The 18,460-nt window shown below is 43.7% G+C and overlaps 3 protein-coding genes across 8 annotated transcripts in view; 1 reads left to right on the forward strand and 2 right to left on the reverse strand.

The window, feature by feature from the left end:
* The window catches only part of STK4 (serine/threonine kinase 4), a 64,363-nt gene extending 61,390 nt beyond the window's left edge, over positions 1-2,973 (reverse strand). Inside the window, exon 1 of the mRNA XM_082226210.1 lies at positions 2,676-2,973. Within this exon, the coding sequence (XP_082082336.1) occupies positions 2,676-2,701 (26 nt within the window). The 5' untranslated portion in view covers positions 2,702-2,973. The remainder of the gene's footprint in view (positions 1-2,675) is intronic.
* Positions 1-18,460, reverse strand: part of PABPC1L (poly(A) binding protein cytoplasmic 1 like) — a 149,717-nt gene that overhangs the window by 104,572 nt on the left and 26,685 nt on the right. For 3 of the 5 annotated variants that reach the window (XM_082226055.1, XM_082226054.1, XM_082226053.1), the window contains 3 exons: positions 18,182-18,312; positions 15,227-15,315; positions 12,170-14,975 (listed from right to left, as the gene is read on the reverse strand). The exons of 1 other annotated variant lie outside the window; for it this stretch is intronic. In XM_082226055.1, the coding sequence (XP_082082181.1) occupies positions 15,232-15,315; positions 18,182-18,312 (215 nt within the window). In that variant the 3' untranslated portion in view covers positions 12,170-14,975; positions 15,227-15,231. Of the gene's footprint in view, positions 1-12,169; positions 14,976-15,226; positions 15,316-16,582; positions 18,049-18,181; positions 18,313-18,460 lie in introns of those variants that run through there. One more of the 5 variants, XM_082226056.1, reaches the window with a different exon arrangement.
* Positions 438-13,753, forward strand: TOMM34 (translocase of outer mitochondrial membrane 34). Of its 2 annotated transcripts, none has more exons than XM_082226448.1 (7): positions 438-498; positions 5,546-5,645; positions 7,803-7,955; positions 8,278-8,441; positions 9,234-9,381; positions 10,950-11,076; positions 12,024-13,753. In XM_082226448.1, the coding sequence occupies exons 1-7, from the start codon at positions 453-455 to the stop codon at positions 12,114-12,116; spliced, it is 831 nt and encodes a 276-aa protein (XP_082082574.1). In that variant the 5' UTR covers positions 438-452; the 3' UTR covers positions 12,117-13,753. The 2 variants fall into 2 exon arrangements, with proteins under 2 accessions (XP_082082574.1, XP_082082573.1); XM_082226447.1 differs by lacking the exon at positions 438-498 and adding an exon at positions 593-1,754.

Here is an 18,460-nt window from a genome sequence, read left to right on the forward strand (position 1 = left end):
TAAAAACAGTTAAAACATTACATGCAGGGGAATAGGGCTTGTCTTACTCTATCTCAGGTGCTAAAGGGTACATCTTCAGCACCTGCCTAAAATAGTCCTGTAATGCTGTAAAGACAGGATACAATTCTTTTGCACCCTTACCTGGGGATAAGGCTGTTGGAGCTCCACTCACTCATTTTTTATATATTTTTTCTGAGTTTCAAAAGTTTACAAATTAATACTTATTTTCCAGATACACATTAATTTCACATTTGACTTTGCCTGCATGATTTCCCCTGTAATTTCTAAATGTGCTTCATATTAAAGACATTCTATACTTGTATCTTTTCCACACTGCAATCCACAGCAATCCAATCTGTACTCACTTTTGAGCAGAGGCTTGTATACTTTTTTAAAAAAGGATTGTGTCTTAATACACTTATCCTATCTTCACCTGGGTGCAGGTCATATTTATGATCATTACACTTGCTCCTTGCATTTACTCAAAGGAGCCACCAGGTCAGTATCTGGTTCCATTGTATTTTTGCAACAACATAGGTTGAACTAGAGAAATGGGACAGGCACAGCATCGCCCATGTCAGGCAAAAAACATTCCTCTTCTCCCAGGCTATTTGAGCAACCTATGGCCTTTTAAACTGTGTGTGTGTGTGTGATTTTGTTTTTTGTTTGTTACTGTTACACATTTTTGTGTTTTTATATTGTAAACTGTCCAGTGATCCCCAAATGAAGGGCAGTAAAGAAATGCAATAAAATGAACTTAAGGACTGGATTTGGAGTCTCCCGGGTCCTGCTCTCAAATCACTACACAGTAGGACTTAACTTTAAGATTGTACAGCACGACTGCCATCCTAAAGCCACTTTCTAGGAAGGCCCGTTGACTTTGGGATTGATTCCTCAGTAAACATGCGAAGGACTTGGGCTGCCTTTACTCAAGAGAACAAGATTGATCGCGGCATAAACTTCTATTAACTAACAGCCATCATCTCGTGTGAAAATAAAAAGGCCCCCTGCGTTAAATAGAATTTGCTCACAAACGCGGACGGGACTGCAAGGCTTTGCCTCGTATGACTCTCCTGCCCAAGCACTTTTAGTGACTTGCTCCCAACTAGTGAACGTGCGCAAGATTGCAGCCCCATAGCGCAACTGGGCTTGTTGGATTTTGCCGCTTCCAAACTGAAAGGTCATTTGACCGACCTTAATCTTGGAAGGGGGGGGGCGCAGTGAACGAAAGCAGACCGATCCTATGCCATTACCGGGGGAAGGAAGGCGCTTGCAGCCGGAGCCTCCGAGGCGCGCTTACTCTGAAGTAAGTCCCACTGAGTTCGACGCAGCTTCCTCCCACGCAAACTTAGAAGCAATTCGCAGCGGACTCAGTCGGGGCTTCCTCCCGAGAAAGCGAACATGTGCTAAAGGGGGCTGCGTCCCGCCCCCTCGCCTAACTTTCGGGCACGGAGAGCAACCGCCTGCGCTTCTCGCCCTGCCCAGGCGCCCCTGGAGGGGAAAGGAGGAGCCTCTGGCGGACGGCGCCCGCCCCCTTGCTTAATCGAGCGCAGAGGGAGGAGGAAGCTGCAGCCCCGGCTGCTTTCCTTTACGAGTGCCGGCGCCGGCTTCCTCGCACCCCGCGGCCGGCTTCATGGCTCCCGCGTCGCGGATCGCTGACCTGCGGCAGGCGGGCAACGAGCAGTTCCGCAACGGGCAATACAGCCAGGCGGCCGCCCTCTACGGCCGGGCGCTGGAGTTACTGGAAGCAGCAGGTACTGGCGGCGGGCGGCGAAAGCCCTGGCAAGGCCTCAGTTTCCAGGGAAGGCGGTCAGAGAGGGCTGGGGATCCTGGGCTGGGGATCTACAGGACTATAGTGCCCTCCTGCCTTGCACCATAAACTGGTCCTTCCCCCCCCCCCGGTTTGTCTTTAAGCAAGTTATGTGTCTTCCCACCCAACCATCCTCGCCAGCCCAACCCATCCCTTAGGTCTGTGCAGTCTTTTAAGTCTCAAATATCGCCTGCCCCAAATTACTTCTATGGGGTGACTAGATCCAGAATCGTATATGCCGAGTATTAGGATTCAAAGCCATATTCCATCGGCGAATGTTTAACTTGCAAAAAAATGTTTCCCCCCCCCCCATGCACTGATGACAACAACCCTGTGCTTTTCTCCTGCTCATGTGTGAATCACTTCCTGATTTGCAGAGTCATTAAGGGCCTTTATAGGGCTTGCCCTTAAAACTTCCCTGCGAAATAGGACTGCACCCATTTTACAGTGGGTTAAATGGAGGCCCGGAGGAAGCCGCCACTAGGAGAGATGGGACCTAAATAGCTCTGTAGGGTTGTGTGAGAGAGATAAGTCTTAGGTTTATTTCTCAGGGTCTAAAGCTCAAGGGATTTTACTAGGGCTGGATAAAACCCTGAGAGATTTTACTCAATTGTAGTATCTAGTTCTAGATGGTGGGGTGGCCTGACTAATAGGTAACTTTGTATATTCTAACCCAGGTGAAGTCTTATATATACAGAAATTAATAGTAATGGTGGTTTGGATTTTCCCCATAAAACCATCCTGTGCTGAGGAACATTTTGTGTTGTGTCACCAGGTCCCAGATTGAGAACCCTGAAGCGTTTGATGCAAAAGTAAGGATACCACTATGTACGTTTGGAGACCGGGAATAGTTTTCAAACCATACCTGATGGCAGAATATAAAAACTCCATCCCATTAGCTGGCTTTGGGAGCTCTGGGCTTCTTTTTCTTAAACCAGCTCTTTAGGTAGAGTAGCGGTGCTTTATGGTCCTCTGGATTAATATGGAACAGCATTCTTTGTCACGCTACATATTCCTGGAATTGGCAGCCCATGGATTACAAGGCACCCAACGTTGTAGGTTGCAGTGGGCAGATGAGTGGAAGATGTTTAAGTCTTCATAATTGCCCGGTCTTTTTGTTACTGGTAGCCTCTGAAGCTCCTCCACAGCCTTAGACTTATTAGGTCAGCAGGCTGTCTGCTGCAGTAATTGTGTCACAATGAGTAAGTTTGGTTACTAACATAAAAACAGAGCCAGCAGTTGGACAGCTCGTGGGATACACTTTCTGTTTCCTTTCTTCACTTTCTCAGCCTCTGAGCTGTAGACTTTGCTTTCTGATTCCTTCCTTTCCCTTGCATTCCTAATGGAGTTAAGGTGAGGGACAGAAGTTGATTTAACTGAGTTCTGGCTTTGGCCTTGTCTGCCCCCCCCCTCCCCGCCCTTCCTGCATATATAGTTTTTAACAGTCTCTGTCCGGGCTTTCTTGAACATGAGAAAGGGAAGGACTTCTAGATGGAGGGCAAAAACATCCTGAAATGGGGACACCCTGAAGAGCCATACACTTGCTGAAGTAATGAAAGGAAGTGGGGCTCTCTGGATTGGTGGGGGCCACAGAGAATGGAATAGGAATGTTTTGTTTTGTTTTTAAAAAAACTCACTATACTTTCTATAGTCTTTTCTCCATTAGTGTGGACATCACATGGCCTCTGAGAGCTGTATCTGACAGGCTTTTCCCCCCTACTGAGGTACCAATAATAGTTAGAGACATACATGTGATGTCTATCAAGAACACAAAGCACATGTGTGCTTTATTTTTTGGCAGCTTTCCACTTAAAAAAAATATACATGATATATATGGGAAGCAATTGGATCCCTACTCTCTTGTATTTTAAAGTAACTTTAAAATTGCATATGCATCTATCCTTATTCTAGTTATAGACAGCATACATTGTGTTATTCCACTTCCATACCCAATTACAAAGAAATCTGCATTGGAAATGCCTACAGGAACACCCAGAAAGAGGTTTGTGGGCCATAGTTTGACACTAGTAAGCAGTGTAAGATTACAGGGAGCTAACCTTGGTTAGAATGGCTATCTGTCCTACTTTTAGTGCTTCAGCTCTAGCTCTCAGGAGTCAGTTTCCAGTTGAAATCAGATGGGTGCCTAGCATGATGGTGTTTAGACATCATCTTTTGAAGACATTCCTGTTTAATAGGTTTTCCCTGGGGTGTAACCCAGCCATTTATGAAACATCAATTTTATATCTGATAAATAGTTTAATTGTGTTCAGAGTTTTTAGGATGGTGTTATTGTTTTAGGGTTTGTTGAATTGATTTATTGTTAGAGCTTGTGTGTCTGTGTTCTGGTTTCACTATGTAAGCCACATTGATGCTGTGAAGTGGTTTATAAACTTGTATAATGACAGCGATACTTTAAAAAGTACAGTCCTCTGTATGGTGTCCTCTGTTTAAAGGGCTATGCAATCTAAGTCCAGTTTAAAGAATCCGATGAATATACAGCAGGTGCTTTAGTTGTACTGTTCATAACACCTAAACTTTTTTAATTAGACATTATTTTCATTTATGTCTCCTTGTTCTTAAAAGTGTGTATATACTGATAATATATTTACTGTTTTTGAAGTGTTTTACAGCTACCTAATGACTGTTTTATACCATTTTGTGTAAACCATTTTGATATGCAGCTTAACAAATAAGTAAAAATCTTGCTAAATAATGATTGGAGAGCAGGAGCCTTGAAGTTGTTCCTCAGCATCTAGACAGCAGACTGAACAAGGCACACAGGTTGCCTGTCAGTTTTTCAACAATAAGTTAGATGTATTATATTTGGATTTAAATTACAGTAATTATTTTTCTAAATTTGCACCTGTAGCTGTGAATTAAGCTTATGCCACCTCCTACCCTCTCTTTTGGCAATGCATCTGCTTTCTTTGGCAGTGCCATTGGTTCATCTAGCTTAGTATTCTTTGTGCTGACTGGCTCCAGGGTTTTAGACAAGAGTCTTCCCAGCCCTACCTTGAGATGCCAGGACCTTCTGGAGCCAAAGCATGTGTGTCACTGAGTTATGCTCATCCCCAACTTCAAACCCACCAAGAGCATTGGGTAAATTTGCACCGGTCACACATTGTCAGCCAAAGATGCCTCATAGGTCTCCTGTGAGGATAAAATATGCAATTGGGAGTGTGAGACCATATGCATAGGGAATGGGAGACCATATATACTGCTTTGAGCTCTTTGAAGGTGAGCTTAGAAATGTAGTAGATGAGGATAGAGGACAGCACAAAGATCATGTTCAAATAAGGGATACGACAGACAATCAGGAATTCTTGTGATCAATGTTCTCTTTATAGTGCAATAAAAATGGTAAGAGTGCTGGTTAATGATTGTTTAGTGACTGGTTTAGTGATGTTACTAAGATGGTGCCCCATTCATTAACGTTTTTCCCCAGTTGTGACCTCTGTTCTCACCTCCATCATAGTTACTGGTCTTGAAGCTTTACACAAGGTAACAAGAAGCATCTTGCAGAGGAGGGGGTCCTCTGGATGTTGTACTACATCTTCCATCACCTGTGACCACTGGCTAAGTTGATACAAGTTGTATTCCAATATGTTCTGGAGGACCACATGTTCCCCATCTCTGTTGCAGAAGATGAGGCATCTCCAAATCCCACTATACCCTGCTTAGCACCAGAGGTACTTATGCTTAGAAATCTGACTTAATGTTCCCTTTTATATCTAGGGGATGCAAATGCAGAAGAGAGGAGTGTTCTTTTGTCCAATCGTGCTGCCTGCTATTTGAAAGATGGGAACTGTAGTCTCTGCATTAAGGATTGTTCTGAGTAAGTAGTTTCTGTCCTGAGGACAAGAGAATGGAAGTCTAGTTTACATATTCCTATAGATTGCTTCCTCTTACCGCTTGATGCCTTTCAGACCCTGGCTACAGAAAGGGCCAACTCAGTCTATTCAGAACCCACTCTCTACAGGTAGGGAATATTAGACAGGGTTGAAGCACAACACACTTTGCCCACAAAGTGGCTGGGGAGAAGAGGGGGACTTGTTCTGTTGTCCCTGCTGGCTGGAAGTAGGATTATCTTCCAGTGTTCATTCCTAAACTTCCCAAAATATAGGTGGTGGACAGAATACTGTTCATGTGACTCTTCCAAACCAGCAGCAGTAACCAGGCATTTCAAATCATTGTTGGTTAAATAGTTTTACTCATTTCAATTTAGTTGTGTTCCCCATGTTGTAGGTTTTGAATTTCAAATCTATTTTTGGATAAATAAATTGTTAAGATAAATGAATCAAATAAACAAATGCCCCCTCTACTGCTTTCAGCAAAATGTTGCTGCTGGGGGGGGGGGGAATCACATTCTGCAATCTTTGGATGCAGTAACTGGCCTATAATCCATTTCTTGTGCTATTTATCTTGCTGTGTTTTCATTTTCTTTCATCTGCTCCTTGCAAACCATTGTCAAGCAAGCAGCAGCATATGGATACTTTTCAATATATATTTTAAAACAGTGTAGTAGCATCACATGCACATTTAACCTGCACAAATTCAATGACACACAGCTGCGACCACTAGAAAGGAAGTGGTGGCAAGGGCATTGCCTCAAGCGACGGCAGTAGCCTTCCAGGGATGGCTGCAAGTGGAGGGGGAGAGATGGAGGAAGGCAGACAGAGGCCTCGGGCGGAAGAAAAAGGTTGGAATGGAGCTGCAGCTTCTGCCTTCATGTCTCTGTCTGCCTCCCTTCCACCTTCATCTCTCCACCTTCCCCTCTGGTAAGTACAGCCAAGGGAGCTGGGTTGCTGCTACCACCATCTCAATGCTCCTCTGCAGCTGCAGATGTGAGGGAAGGCAGTGGAGACACAGCAAGACTACACGCACCCTCTCAATGCTGCCACCACATGTGCAAGATTGAGGCAAGACCACAGAGACATGGGGGAGGCCTCTGCATGGGGCTCCCCCACCCCCAAGCTTGCCAGACAGCAGCCACGAAATTTTGGTGGGACACAATTTTGCACTTACAGTACAAGCTATTTCTGGAATGGAACCCCCATGTGTGATGCCGCTGCTATAGACAGCTAGACATAGATAAAGAAGGGGGGAGTCTGTCCAAGATAACATTAATCTTGTTGGGTATTCTCTCTGTGTGAGAATCATTTGTTCTAGAAACAGATAAGAACAGAGAAGTTTTAAGAAGAAGCAGAAGGCTAAGATTGTTTTGTCTATGCAAGGAAGTTTTCTGTGGGAACTGTTCTTTGGTTCTGTGTAACTTGTTGTGAGTCTCTTGCTTGCACCTTGTGGTGAGAGAAGCAGAGAGTGAGTCTTGGACTCTTGTTGGACTCTAAGCATGCCTTGACCATAGTAGTGGTGGATGTCTGTATATATTTGCTACCAGTATGCATTTATGCCTGTCAAGCAAACTTCTACACTTCACTGAATCTTTACGGCATCCCCAAGTGTTTATTGCCTACTGTGTGTACCTTCAACCCCAAAGACATTTCTAAGGAAGGAGCTGTGTTGAGATGTAACTCTGCTGAGTATAGATACTGGCACACACACACAGTGAATGTGATGGCTGGACCCAGTCGTTCTAAACCATCCATCAAAGGTTGATGGATTGATTGAAGAATTCTTATGGAAAATTTCATTGTGAAATGGTGTGGCTTGCTCAAATAACTTTTATATGATGGAGAACCTGTGTCCTACAAATGTTGCTTCACTACAACTCCCATTGGCCAGGTTTCCTGGGACAGATTAGAGCTGAAGTCCAGCAACAGCCAGTGAGCCAAGAGTTTCCCATCCCTGCTTCTATAGTATTGTACATTTTATCTGCAGAGCCCAAGAGACACCCAAACTCTTTAGATACTTGAAATTTTGATAAATATGTGCTGTGCATGTGAACCCCCTTCCGCCAACTGAGTTTGAACATTGTCAATTCTGCTGTTTTATTTATCCAGTAATCTTTTGCTGCCTTTTCTGCTGATTTTAGGGCCCTGGATCTGGTCCCTTTTGGAATCAAGCCCCTGTTGAGGCGCGCAGCAGCCTATGAAGCTCTTGAGAGATATCATTTAGCCTACGTGGACTACAAAACTGTGTTACAGGTTGATATCACTGTACAAGCTGCACATGATGGAGTCAATCGGTAATCCCCTGCTCTGTGTTCAAAATGAATGTACAAAAAAATTCTAATGTAGATTTTAGATCATTCTTGCTCCTTTCAAATTAGGTTTGTTTATGTGCCTCTAGATAGCGGGTTCTATGTTGTTCCAGAACAGTTTGATATTGTTTAAGATGCAGCCCACCTTTGTTAAAATAAGCATAGATCTTGTCTATATTCCAGGCAACCAGATCTAGGAATGGAACTTCTGTGCTTTAGAGGTGTATAAATCATAATAGCTAGCTATCTGTTTATGGGATGGTGACCGTGTCAAACAATGGCTAAACTAATAACTGTCCTCTTCCAGAATGACCAAAGCCTTACTGGAAAAAGATGGTCTTCAGTGGCGGCAGAAGCTCCCACCCATCCCATCTGTTCCAGTTTCTGCTCAGAGACGGTGGGAGCCCCCACCTGGAAGCCAAGAAGCTACTACAAGAAGCAATGAAAACACTACTGCAGGAACAAAGCAAGGTGGGTAGTTCTTTTGCTTTAGGGATGAGAATGAGGGACAGAGCACATAGTGCCTCAACTAACTCATCCAAATTCCAACTGGCATTCTCTTTCTGATAACTCTAGGCAGTTTAGAGAAACCACCTGGAATCTGAGGTGGGAATAGGGGCTTAGGGACACTTTAACAACTTCATCTGCAGAACTTGTGACCACCAAACTGAACACAGCCCATCAGTCAAGCATTGTGGCTTGCCTTGTGCTTCATACCCACCCAGCCACCCTTTCTAGTTCTCTTGTCTCAGCAATAAAAACCAGACTTTTCAAAACTTATCAGATGCTCTCCATAACTTCCCTGCTGTGCTACATTTAGCTTGCTGCATCACAAGCAGCCCAGACCTGATCAAAGTACAGTTTCATTTGTGTATATACCTCAATTTCCATGTATTAGATAAGAATATGCTTCTATTATATGTTTCCTGTTCCTATTGTCAGCTCCGTAGAGCTGGTACTGCAGCACAGTCTTTTTCTCCAGCACTTTTTTTTCACGGACCCACAGAGATTTGCTGGAACTACTACCTAACACAAAAGGCTAGCTGTTTGTGTTGGCATTGAGTAGCTATTAAATTTGTGTCCTTGATGAGCAGTCTTCAAAAGGAGCTTTTAACAAGTATATCCTAACATAATAATTTGACTTTCGGTTGTTATAGTTCCACCCTCTGAAACATCAAGGACTGAATTTTTATTTGTGGTATTGGCCCTCTGTCATAGCCGCTTTCAGGGTTACACTGTGTTTTTTCTTGAAATGAATTTCAGTGCCTACTGCTGCCACAATGGATCGAGCAAATGTGTTGAAGCTAGAAGGAAATGAGCTTGTAAAGAAGGGAAACTATAAAAAAGCTGTTGAGAAGTACACAGAAAGCTTAAAACTCCATAAGCTGGAAGGTGCAACGTACACTAACAGGTAAAGCTAATGTAACCATCTGACAGGTGCAGGTATACACCCTCAAATTACACTGTAGCACATTGTATCAGAAACTATTTTGACTGCCAGTCCTAAAACTATAATGTGGGTGGAAGATAATGGCTGCATTTGCACATAAAACGCCAAAAATGCACAATTTAAAGTTGGCTTCATATTCTGGCTTGTTTTGGAGCCGTTAACAATAGTTTCTGGGTTGCAAGAAACAGGGAGCTATAGCTTAGTGCTGAATCCTGACTTCTGCTGCAGTTCATGCAAAGGGAAGGGGGAAAAGTGGCAGAAAAGGGACTGCCTGCAGGGGCTCATCACACTCATATATCTTAGGTTATTAAGACAGGATTCTGGTTTAGGGTTGTATGCAAATATGGTCAATAGGGATGCTTTGGGGTTGTGACATTTTTACTCAAGTGTAACATACACTTGCATGCCCTGCTTCCCTCCTATACTCCCATACTGTCCTATACCCATAGATCTCGGCAGTTCACAATATAATCTGCTTTGATGGGGCCAGTCAGAGTCTCTGAGAACAGAAACAGGAAGAGCTCTCCCTTACTACTAATTCTGGAATTATCAATCTCTCTGTGCTCCTAAAAAGGCCAACACCTGATTCATGCAGCTCATGGAGGCTAGGCTTGAATAAGCCAACAGTAGGTTGGGAGCCATACTTGCAGGCGCCATGAGAGAGTTTGCAAAGCGGCCATTGGGGGAGACAATAGATGGAAAGTTATTGGACACTCCAGGACCCAGTGTTTGCTAACAGCCTGGATGCACAAGTACAGGTCATCCTCATGAAGCCTACTTCTTTTGGCTGATATGTTCCTGTGGGCTCTGTTTTCGTTAAAGGTGTTAAGGGTACCTGGGTAGAGTCCTTTCCTCCCAAATGGTTTAGTTACGTTCTGTAATCATAGTATATGCAAATTATGCTCTGTATATACCGCTACTCTATAGGAGCACATATTATTTTACTATGTGCAGCATTCAGCTTCCTGAAAATATCAGCTTCCACATCTTTTTAGCTCCAGCCTCTTTAAAGGTCTACTTGAAAGTTTTTTTGGGGGACGACCTGTTGACAGAAGCTAGAAATGTGGCTATGCAAGATGATGATCCTAACTGATCAAGGTGCAAATGGCTGCAGTCACATTGGTTTATTACAGATGAGCAGAAAGCCACTGCATTTAGAAGCAGGAGAAGATGATTATAATGATGTTGATGCTGATGATGCTTGCAGTCTAGCTCATTCAGGAAAACTGCAGTCATGACAGTTTTTGGGTGGGGTGTGAAAAGCAAGCTTTTTAGAAGTGCATTGTTACAACTTAATCATGGTTGAGTTGATGATGTTGGACTTGACAATTGTATTGGCAATATTCATTCATTCTACTTATCAAGAGCAATCATTCTATGAGAGAAGCCAGTGGGCCTCAAAATAAAAATTGAGCATTTGAACACCTACCCCTCAGCACCCTTTATTAGGTGTATGAGATCATTCCAAATGCAGGATTTCCATAGCAGTTGTTTCCAAAGACTCTTATATTTCCTTGCATACATTGTAGGGCTCTTTGCTACCTGAATATGAAGCAGTACAAGGAAGCAGTTCAGGATTGCTCAGAAGCACTTAAGATGGACCCAAAGAATATCAAAGCATTTTACAGACGAGCACAAGCATATAAAGAGCTCAAGGTAAGGAACTTCCTATTATTTTGGGTCACTGAGTTACAGTATGGGAAGTGCTTATTTTCAAGCAGATATGTAGCTTTTTCTCCAGTTCCACCCTATTTGCTCCAGAGCAGGGCTGGGGAACCTTTCTGGCTCCAGTGGCTAGATCTTCATCAACCACACCATGTCATTGTGACATCACATGAGAGGTGGGTAGCTCCACCTACCTCTCAAAATCCCTTGCATCTGGTTTCCAGGTGCTTTACAGCCAGCTGGATGTTGGCTGCTTGGGAACCCACATTGGTTTTAAAGCCCTTTGCAAACGTTCCTTTAAGCAAATGGGTGGTGAGACAGACTCCTTTCTCCCACTTGCTTAGAGAAGCAGCACAGAGCTGCTTCAGATAATGTTTTGCAAATTCTTCTCTTGATGAACAGGGATTAAATCCTGCTGCCTTGGCTTTGCGATCCTGTTCACTGCCAAGAACAGGGTTTGCAGCCAATGCAAGATTAAACTTTTCCCATCGGCTGACGTCAGTGGACCCCCAGGTGGGCCAAATTTGCTGGCAGGTTAGAAGTTAGACGTTTCTGTCTTCCCATTCTAGAGGTGTGTAAAGGAGTTGACATCTGGAAGGTGGCTGTTTTGGGGCAACAGCTGAAGGCAGGCTCCTCAGGATATTGGGATCATCAAGGAGGCAGGGGGAATTGAGAGCATCCCAAAAAGTAATCAAAAGCATTTGTTTACTAAAGTCAACAATAAATTCAGGGAGTTGTTGGTGCCCATATGCTGCAAAGGATACCAGGTAGTGTTATAGACCATGAGATATAGAGGATGGGGCTGTAGAAGTGGCAGTGCTGCCGAATGCACTAAATTCCAAAGATTTTTATTAAATGTAGGGGTGCCACTTTTTGCTTTCTCGGGAGCACCTTTATTTGTCTCCTGCCAAATATCTACATGTTTTCTTTACTTCCAGGACTACAGATCTAGTAAAGCAGATATCAACAGCCTCTTGAAAATTGAACCAAAGAACAGTGCTGCTCAGAAACTACTGCAAGAATTAAAATAACTCTTAAGAGAGGCTAAAGGCAACACCATACTCTTCTGAAGATACGTTTCCTGTTTTGTTTTTTTGTTTTTTAAAAAGTGATCACAGGGACCAGCCTGAATGCAGAGCCAGATGCAAAATTCACCTTTCAGACCTGTTGGCATCTTTCTGGTTCCTTGCTTTATCAGAGTTATTTGTTCTTCCTATAAAGGCTTCCAAAAGTTCAGTGTGACCTTCTGAGAGTCACAACTTCCTAATAGAATTTCCAGAGTGGTAGCTGTACTGCAAGCCCCTTATTCTAGCAAAATTTACCTTAACTCACTGAGAAAGAGATTATAGCAGACAGGGCAGCACTTAACTGATATTTTTTGGTAGGTGGGTGTGTTTTGCAGAGCGAAGAACTGCAAGCCTCTGGTTGTAGCTGCTTCTCCATGTAGGTAGCAGCACAATTGCAAGCTAAAGGCTTGGACTGACACAGTGGCTGACGGATGTATGTTTTTCAAAAGTAGTCTCTGCTTTGCCTTAACTTTTGTGCACTAGGCTCCAGTTGAGCGTTCTGGTCTTCGAAATGTTCTTTAGAAACCTAATGCTGCTTTTATCCTTTACCAAAGAGTCTGGTATGTCGTGCTGCTCTTATGCTGTGTATACCTTTTGCAGACTTGCGTTCTTTGTTAGATTAGGCTGCTTCATTTATGCTTAGCTTGATTGCCTGTTATGTTTTTTACACGTCTATTACTTTATGATGACGCTCCCTCCTCTGATATATGTTTGAAAGTAGTTATAGGTTAAACATTCAGCTGGGGGTGAGGGCAGGAAGCCCAGAAAGTAGACCGGCATAGCCAATTTTCCTGCTTCATATAGAAAGAACATGCCCTGAAGAGTAGAGCAATCTGCATGTACATAAACTTTTTGCCTACCTTCCTGCTCATAGACCTCCTTATGAATAGCGGCTGATAAAACTGATGTTGCTTCTAGCACTCCAGACTACAGGTAAGGTACCCATCTGGTAGAATGTCTCTTACTACGAAGAATCCCTCTGCAGAGTGACCTGTGCCCCCCTATTATCCCTGACCAGGGTAGACGGGAGTTGAGAGTGCAACATTTGAGTGCCACCACTTCCCCAGCTCTGTAGCAGATAATGAAAGGGCAGGTGCCTTCTCCATCACCTGCTTTTCTACATTTTTTAAAAATAGAAGGGCATTTATTGCAAGAGGCTTCACCTGCATTCTGATAGTGTCCAGGCAGCGGTTTATTAGCTCTTCTGCTCTTTGTGAAAACTAGGCTCAAAATTCCATAGCCAAGAAATGTCTGTAGCTTCTTTTGAGCCTGCCCTCCAGAGCAAGCTTTGCAGTTAGTCCCCTCAACCTTGTAATAGTGAGAAGATCCAAGACAATCCCCATTTTCTTTTGCCTTAGAGCTCATGCCTTTTTAAAGTTGGAGTGGGTAGAGTTTTGCATATAGTCTCTTTAACACAGCTATGCACAGAGCAGGAGGCACCAAATACCCTAGAGGGAACCATTACTGTAAATGTTGCACTGTTCAGCAGAGTCTAGTAACAGCCGCCTCTCGCATCCATCTGGAAATATTGAGGGAAGAAAACTAAAATCAGCCTATGCTTCTGGTGTTTTGAACTTTTAAATAAATGTTTGGTTGCGCAACTTGTAGTTGTCAAATGGAAATTAATCGTGTCCACTTTGCAGCGCAGGGCTAACTGCAAGTACCTGCTTGTGGCCCCCTCTCTGGGCTCCTGGGACAATTTAACTAAATCCAAGTTATAAAGGAGAACAGTCATATATTAATGTGCTACCAGGATATGAAGTTTATAAGGCATGTGTTGAACAAGTCAAAGTTTCTTTCCCAGCTCAAAGGTAACAGTACATATAAATATTTCAATTTCTACAGAATGCACACGCGGCTGTTGAAAAAAGGATATGCGCATGACACAGTGCAGAAGAAAAGTGTTTTTAAGGAGAGGAGGAATTCATTTCTCGCATCTCTATCAGAGTTATTTAAAAATGCAATTCAAAAACCCCTCCTCCATGTGTCAAGTACGAGAACCAGTTGGTTTTCTTTAAAACAAACGAGCTCACAATGGTTTGTCCCAGTAATTTTGGCAACCCATGGATCTATGCAACTGAGCAGAGTAGTTGTTAGTGCCATGTTAGACAGTGAACACTGACACAAGACTTGGTGATAAAGGAAATGACGCTTCATTTCCTTTATCATGTCAACAGCAGCACGAACAAATAAAATAGTGCCACAGGCCCCAGTGGTGGATGAAGCTTAAGGCTACTTAAAAATGACCAGCTTCGATAAATTAACACAATGTGGGAACCAATTTGTTCCACATTATTCTCACAACACATCCTTCCCATACAAGCAGTTACTAGAAAAGCACCTGTGAAAAATACTCCTTAAAGTGTGAATACAATGTTAGTGGGAAAAGAAGCTGCAACGACTCTTAAGTGCACAAAAGAAAGTGATTCAAAAAAGGCTAGATTTTTGCACGAATATTTATATACATATACCCCCCCCCAAAAAATACCAGTAAATAGTTGGACAGAGTATATATTAACCACCTGTGCCTTGGGACTGCAAACGCATATGTTAAATGGAGAAACTCTAAATTAGAATGCACAGAGAAGTTTCATGTAGCCATCCTGACTGTAATGGGAAGAGGAGCTCAATTTGCCCATTGATAATCCACTGGTTGTGCCTACAGTAGTTCGGGCCCACGGCTGGGCACTGAGTCTGAGTGAGATCCAGAGCACGTGCAGCAAATTTATGGTAACAATGAAGCTGCTGCACAAGCAGTGTAGACATGACGGTTGCAGCAGCAGGCAAAGTCGAAGCAGTCATTTGATCAGTACCAATCGGATTCTAAAAAGGAGTGAAGCAGAAAGTGTCAGCTTCACACATGCAACTGCAACACTTTCCTACTTGTCCCTCACCTTGCCAAGCAGATGACATTGTATGAATAGGTCCTTCTGTGTGTGTTCTCAGCATGGAACCATGTCTTTGCATCAGGTCCCCAATGCAATGCTTGGGCCTGCTCTCCTTCCCTCCCGCTTACACATTTTGGCCAAAACCAAGTTTCTCACTTGATTGCTGTGCACTCCTTACCAACCCACCTTGGTCACTGAAGAAATGCTGCCGAGTTGCTCTTGTGGGATGCTTCAGAGATCTGGTGCACTTGCAGTACAGCAACAGCTTCCTCAATCTAACAAAAGCAAAGCCCAGGAGCAGTCATTTATTACAGCCAGTTGTACTGAGATAGACTCGGCAAATCAACATGGAGGCCCTTTAACAATCCTAGGTGCATTACTCTTCCCTGAAAAGCAGAAGTGGAATGCCTGTGGCCTGTCAGATGTTGCAGGACTACAACTCCCATTATCCTTTGTCCCAGGCCATGCTGGTGGCTGAGTCAGCTGGAGAATTGCAGTTCAGCAAAATCTGGACAGCCATAGGCTCTCCATCCAAAGCAATTGATGTGGATGGTGTGTTAAAGCCACTTGGCTGCTTTAGGATCTAAAGAATCGCACACACTGAGGTCCAAGCCTCTAAAGGAAACTTCACTCATTTTTTTCTCTGTAGGTACATTCAGACAATTAAGACTGCCATTTTGGAGTGCCAAAGTCTTTCTGGGCTTTGTCTTAACAGATCAAGGGAGATTCGTGCAGCAAGACTTGTATTCTTTTCATTTCTGATTCTTCATTGCCCGTTGGCTCCATCTTCGTGTGGTTCCATGGCTGACTTTGCAAGCTCATTTTTCTGAACAATCTTACTGTAGAAGCTCCTTGAGTCAAGGAATAGTAACAGATTTCATGCAGAGCCACCGAAAATGCCCTCTTTCCTTGGAACTAGTTGGCACCCAAAATTGCAGTATGCAGGCTTTGGAAATACAGAGAACTCTTCATCACACCAATGTGGAAGGTAGGGGAGAGAAGAGAAATAGCTATCTCTGAGCCAGGTCTGGCCAAAGATGTTTTGCAGCCTGAAACAGAAAAGCAAGTGGCATCCCGCCCACCCCAACTTCAGACGAATAATACCATGGCCTGTCACGGGATTTTCAGCGTCAGAAGCACCTCCTGATAGTAAAAAATAACAAATTTGGCAATTAGCAATTTGCTGCCTTTTCATGACATCCCCAAAACCAGTCTAAGGTAGCCATCTGAGGACTAAGAAGCTCAGTTTCTTTTCCCGAGTGTGAAAAATTGCACAGAAGGAAAAGTGTTCTTGCAAACAATAAGGCTAAGGCCAACCTGTGAGCTACAGTAGTTCTTATTCTTAAACTTTTTTGCCACCCTTCACCTGTAGATCTCAGGGCAGTTTACAACATAAAAATACAAGACAGAAAAAACCAAAATACATAATAAAAACGAGCAAAAACAAACCAATAACCCACCCTCCCCCTCAAGCAAGTAGCTTGCCAGAACCACTCTCTGACACAGATACATTAACGCAGTTACGCTTTCCAAAAAAACAACTTTCTCAACTGCGTTAATGTGCATTAAATGGTTTCTTGAAAACTTCCTACCGAATCTGAAAGCAGTTAATAACACCCTCCCAACCCTCCAGTTATACATGCTCTCAAAGGGTGATTTAATTTTTCATCTCAGCCTTCACCCCCCCCCCCCGTTCTGTTTTTAATGCCAACATTATCCAAGCATACTCTCCATGTCTTCAGTTTGTTGTAACGCATAATGTTCTTATCAAATGCATGGAGGACTTACTAGCAGTTGTTGGCATCAGGTCTGTCTCAAGAGCCAATGGAGTGTGCCTTTGGGGTGAAGTCACACTGCTGCGTTAGCAGCACAGAAGTGACCTCCCAGGGGCGCTAAACCTGGGTAGTGCGTATGGAGGTCCTGGGCTGCCCAGACGACAAGACCCCCCTCTCGACCTCGCTGATGTGGTCCAAAGTAATGCAGAGAAATACGCTTGGCACCAGCTTAGCTGCAGAAGTTGCCAGGAGGAGGCGTACAAGGCACCATCCAACAGTCTTGGGGGCCCCACTCCAAATTTGTGTAGTTTATTCCTTAGAGTTTTCTTCTCCTGAAGACACCCCACATGGCAATGAAGGTTAAGGAAAGAGAGTTTTGCTTCTCCTAGATGGGCTACCTTCCCAGGTTGACAAGCCCCACCTGCCACTGGATTTACTAGTAGGAAGGCTACATTCATTTTAGCCTCCACATTTCAGAGGTCATATGAGAGGAACAGTGTGCCTGGCTTCTGGGTGGCCATCACTATGGGAAAACAGTATTTTGGACCAGATGGACCATTTGCCTGATCCAGGAAGGATCTCCTTATTATTCATGCATCGAAAGCCTATGCAGCTGAAACACTACCTGCTTAAAAATAGCTCCTCTAGCATTGAGAATGGAATGGCTCATAACATGGTGGTCATTCAAAGGGCTGCAGATGCAGTCTTTGCAAACCAGCCAAAACTAGGAGAAACCACTGCATACACATACACACACACACACAGAGAGAGAGAGAGAGCACATTATGTCAAAAGAGACATTAAGGATGTGTCATGTGATCTTTTCTGTTTTCTCCTCTAACTAGTCAGGACATACCATTACAGTAAATTGCCACTTTAAATGTAAAAAAGTAGCTTTTAATCTCAGCAAGGAAATGTGCTTCCGTGTGGGATACATACACCACATTTGCTCAAAGTGCAAATGCAACAGGAATAATTAGAACACACAAACATGTACAAACCAGGTGAGAAATGGACTTAGCTGGGGATGGCAGAAAGGGAAAAAGCAACAGTGTGAAGGCTTGTAGTCAGAGCTGGAGTCTTTTTACTATCAGTTATCCCACCAGGGTTTCAAAATCTCCCGGCCCTTAGGGATCATTTCAGTTCCCCAATAGTCTCCTGCTCCATCACCTACTTCTGGGGGGGGGGGAACAGCCCCACTCCAAGCTCTGTAAAAGAGAAACCCTTCGTATTCTGAAGGTATGCATATCATAAACTTTACAGATAAACAAAACTCAAATTAGCACAATATATTTTAGTTACAAAATTTGGGGCTTTGCAATGGCAGAGTTAGCAGTTTTTATTTTATAGCATGAAATTCCAGTACCTTAGAGTGGAGGGATTCAGGAGACTCCAGCATCAGCAGCAACTCAGAGTTATCTATCTCCAGCAGCATACCTGTGATCTTCCCAGCCATGGAGGGGTGTAATGAGTGAATCAGAGGGTAGAGGCGTTCACCTGTGCACAGGCAAAAGGGACAGAAGCATGCATCATTCAGAGTGGGAAGACCCCATGGAGCTGGCCCTATTGCATTTTTTAAGCTTAGGGGTAATGGTGGCCCAGGAGGAACATTGGGGGGTGGGGATGCTTCAGTTCTCACATGAAA

The sequence above is a fragment of the Podarcis vaucheri genome (assembly GCF_965113315.1).
Source record: "Podarcis vaucheri genome assembly, chromosome: 6".
In the NCBI taxonomy this organism is placed as follows: domain Eukaryota; kingdom Metazoa; phylum Chordata; class Lepidosauria; order Squamata; family Lacertidae; genus Podarcis; species Podarcis vaucheri.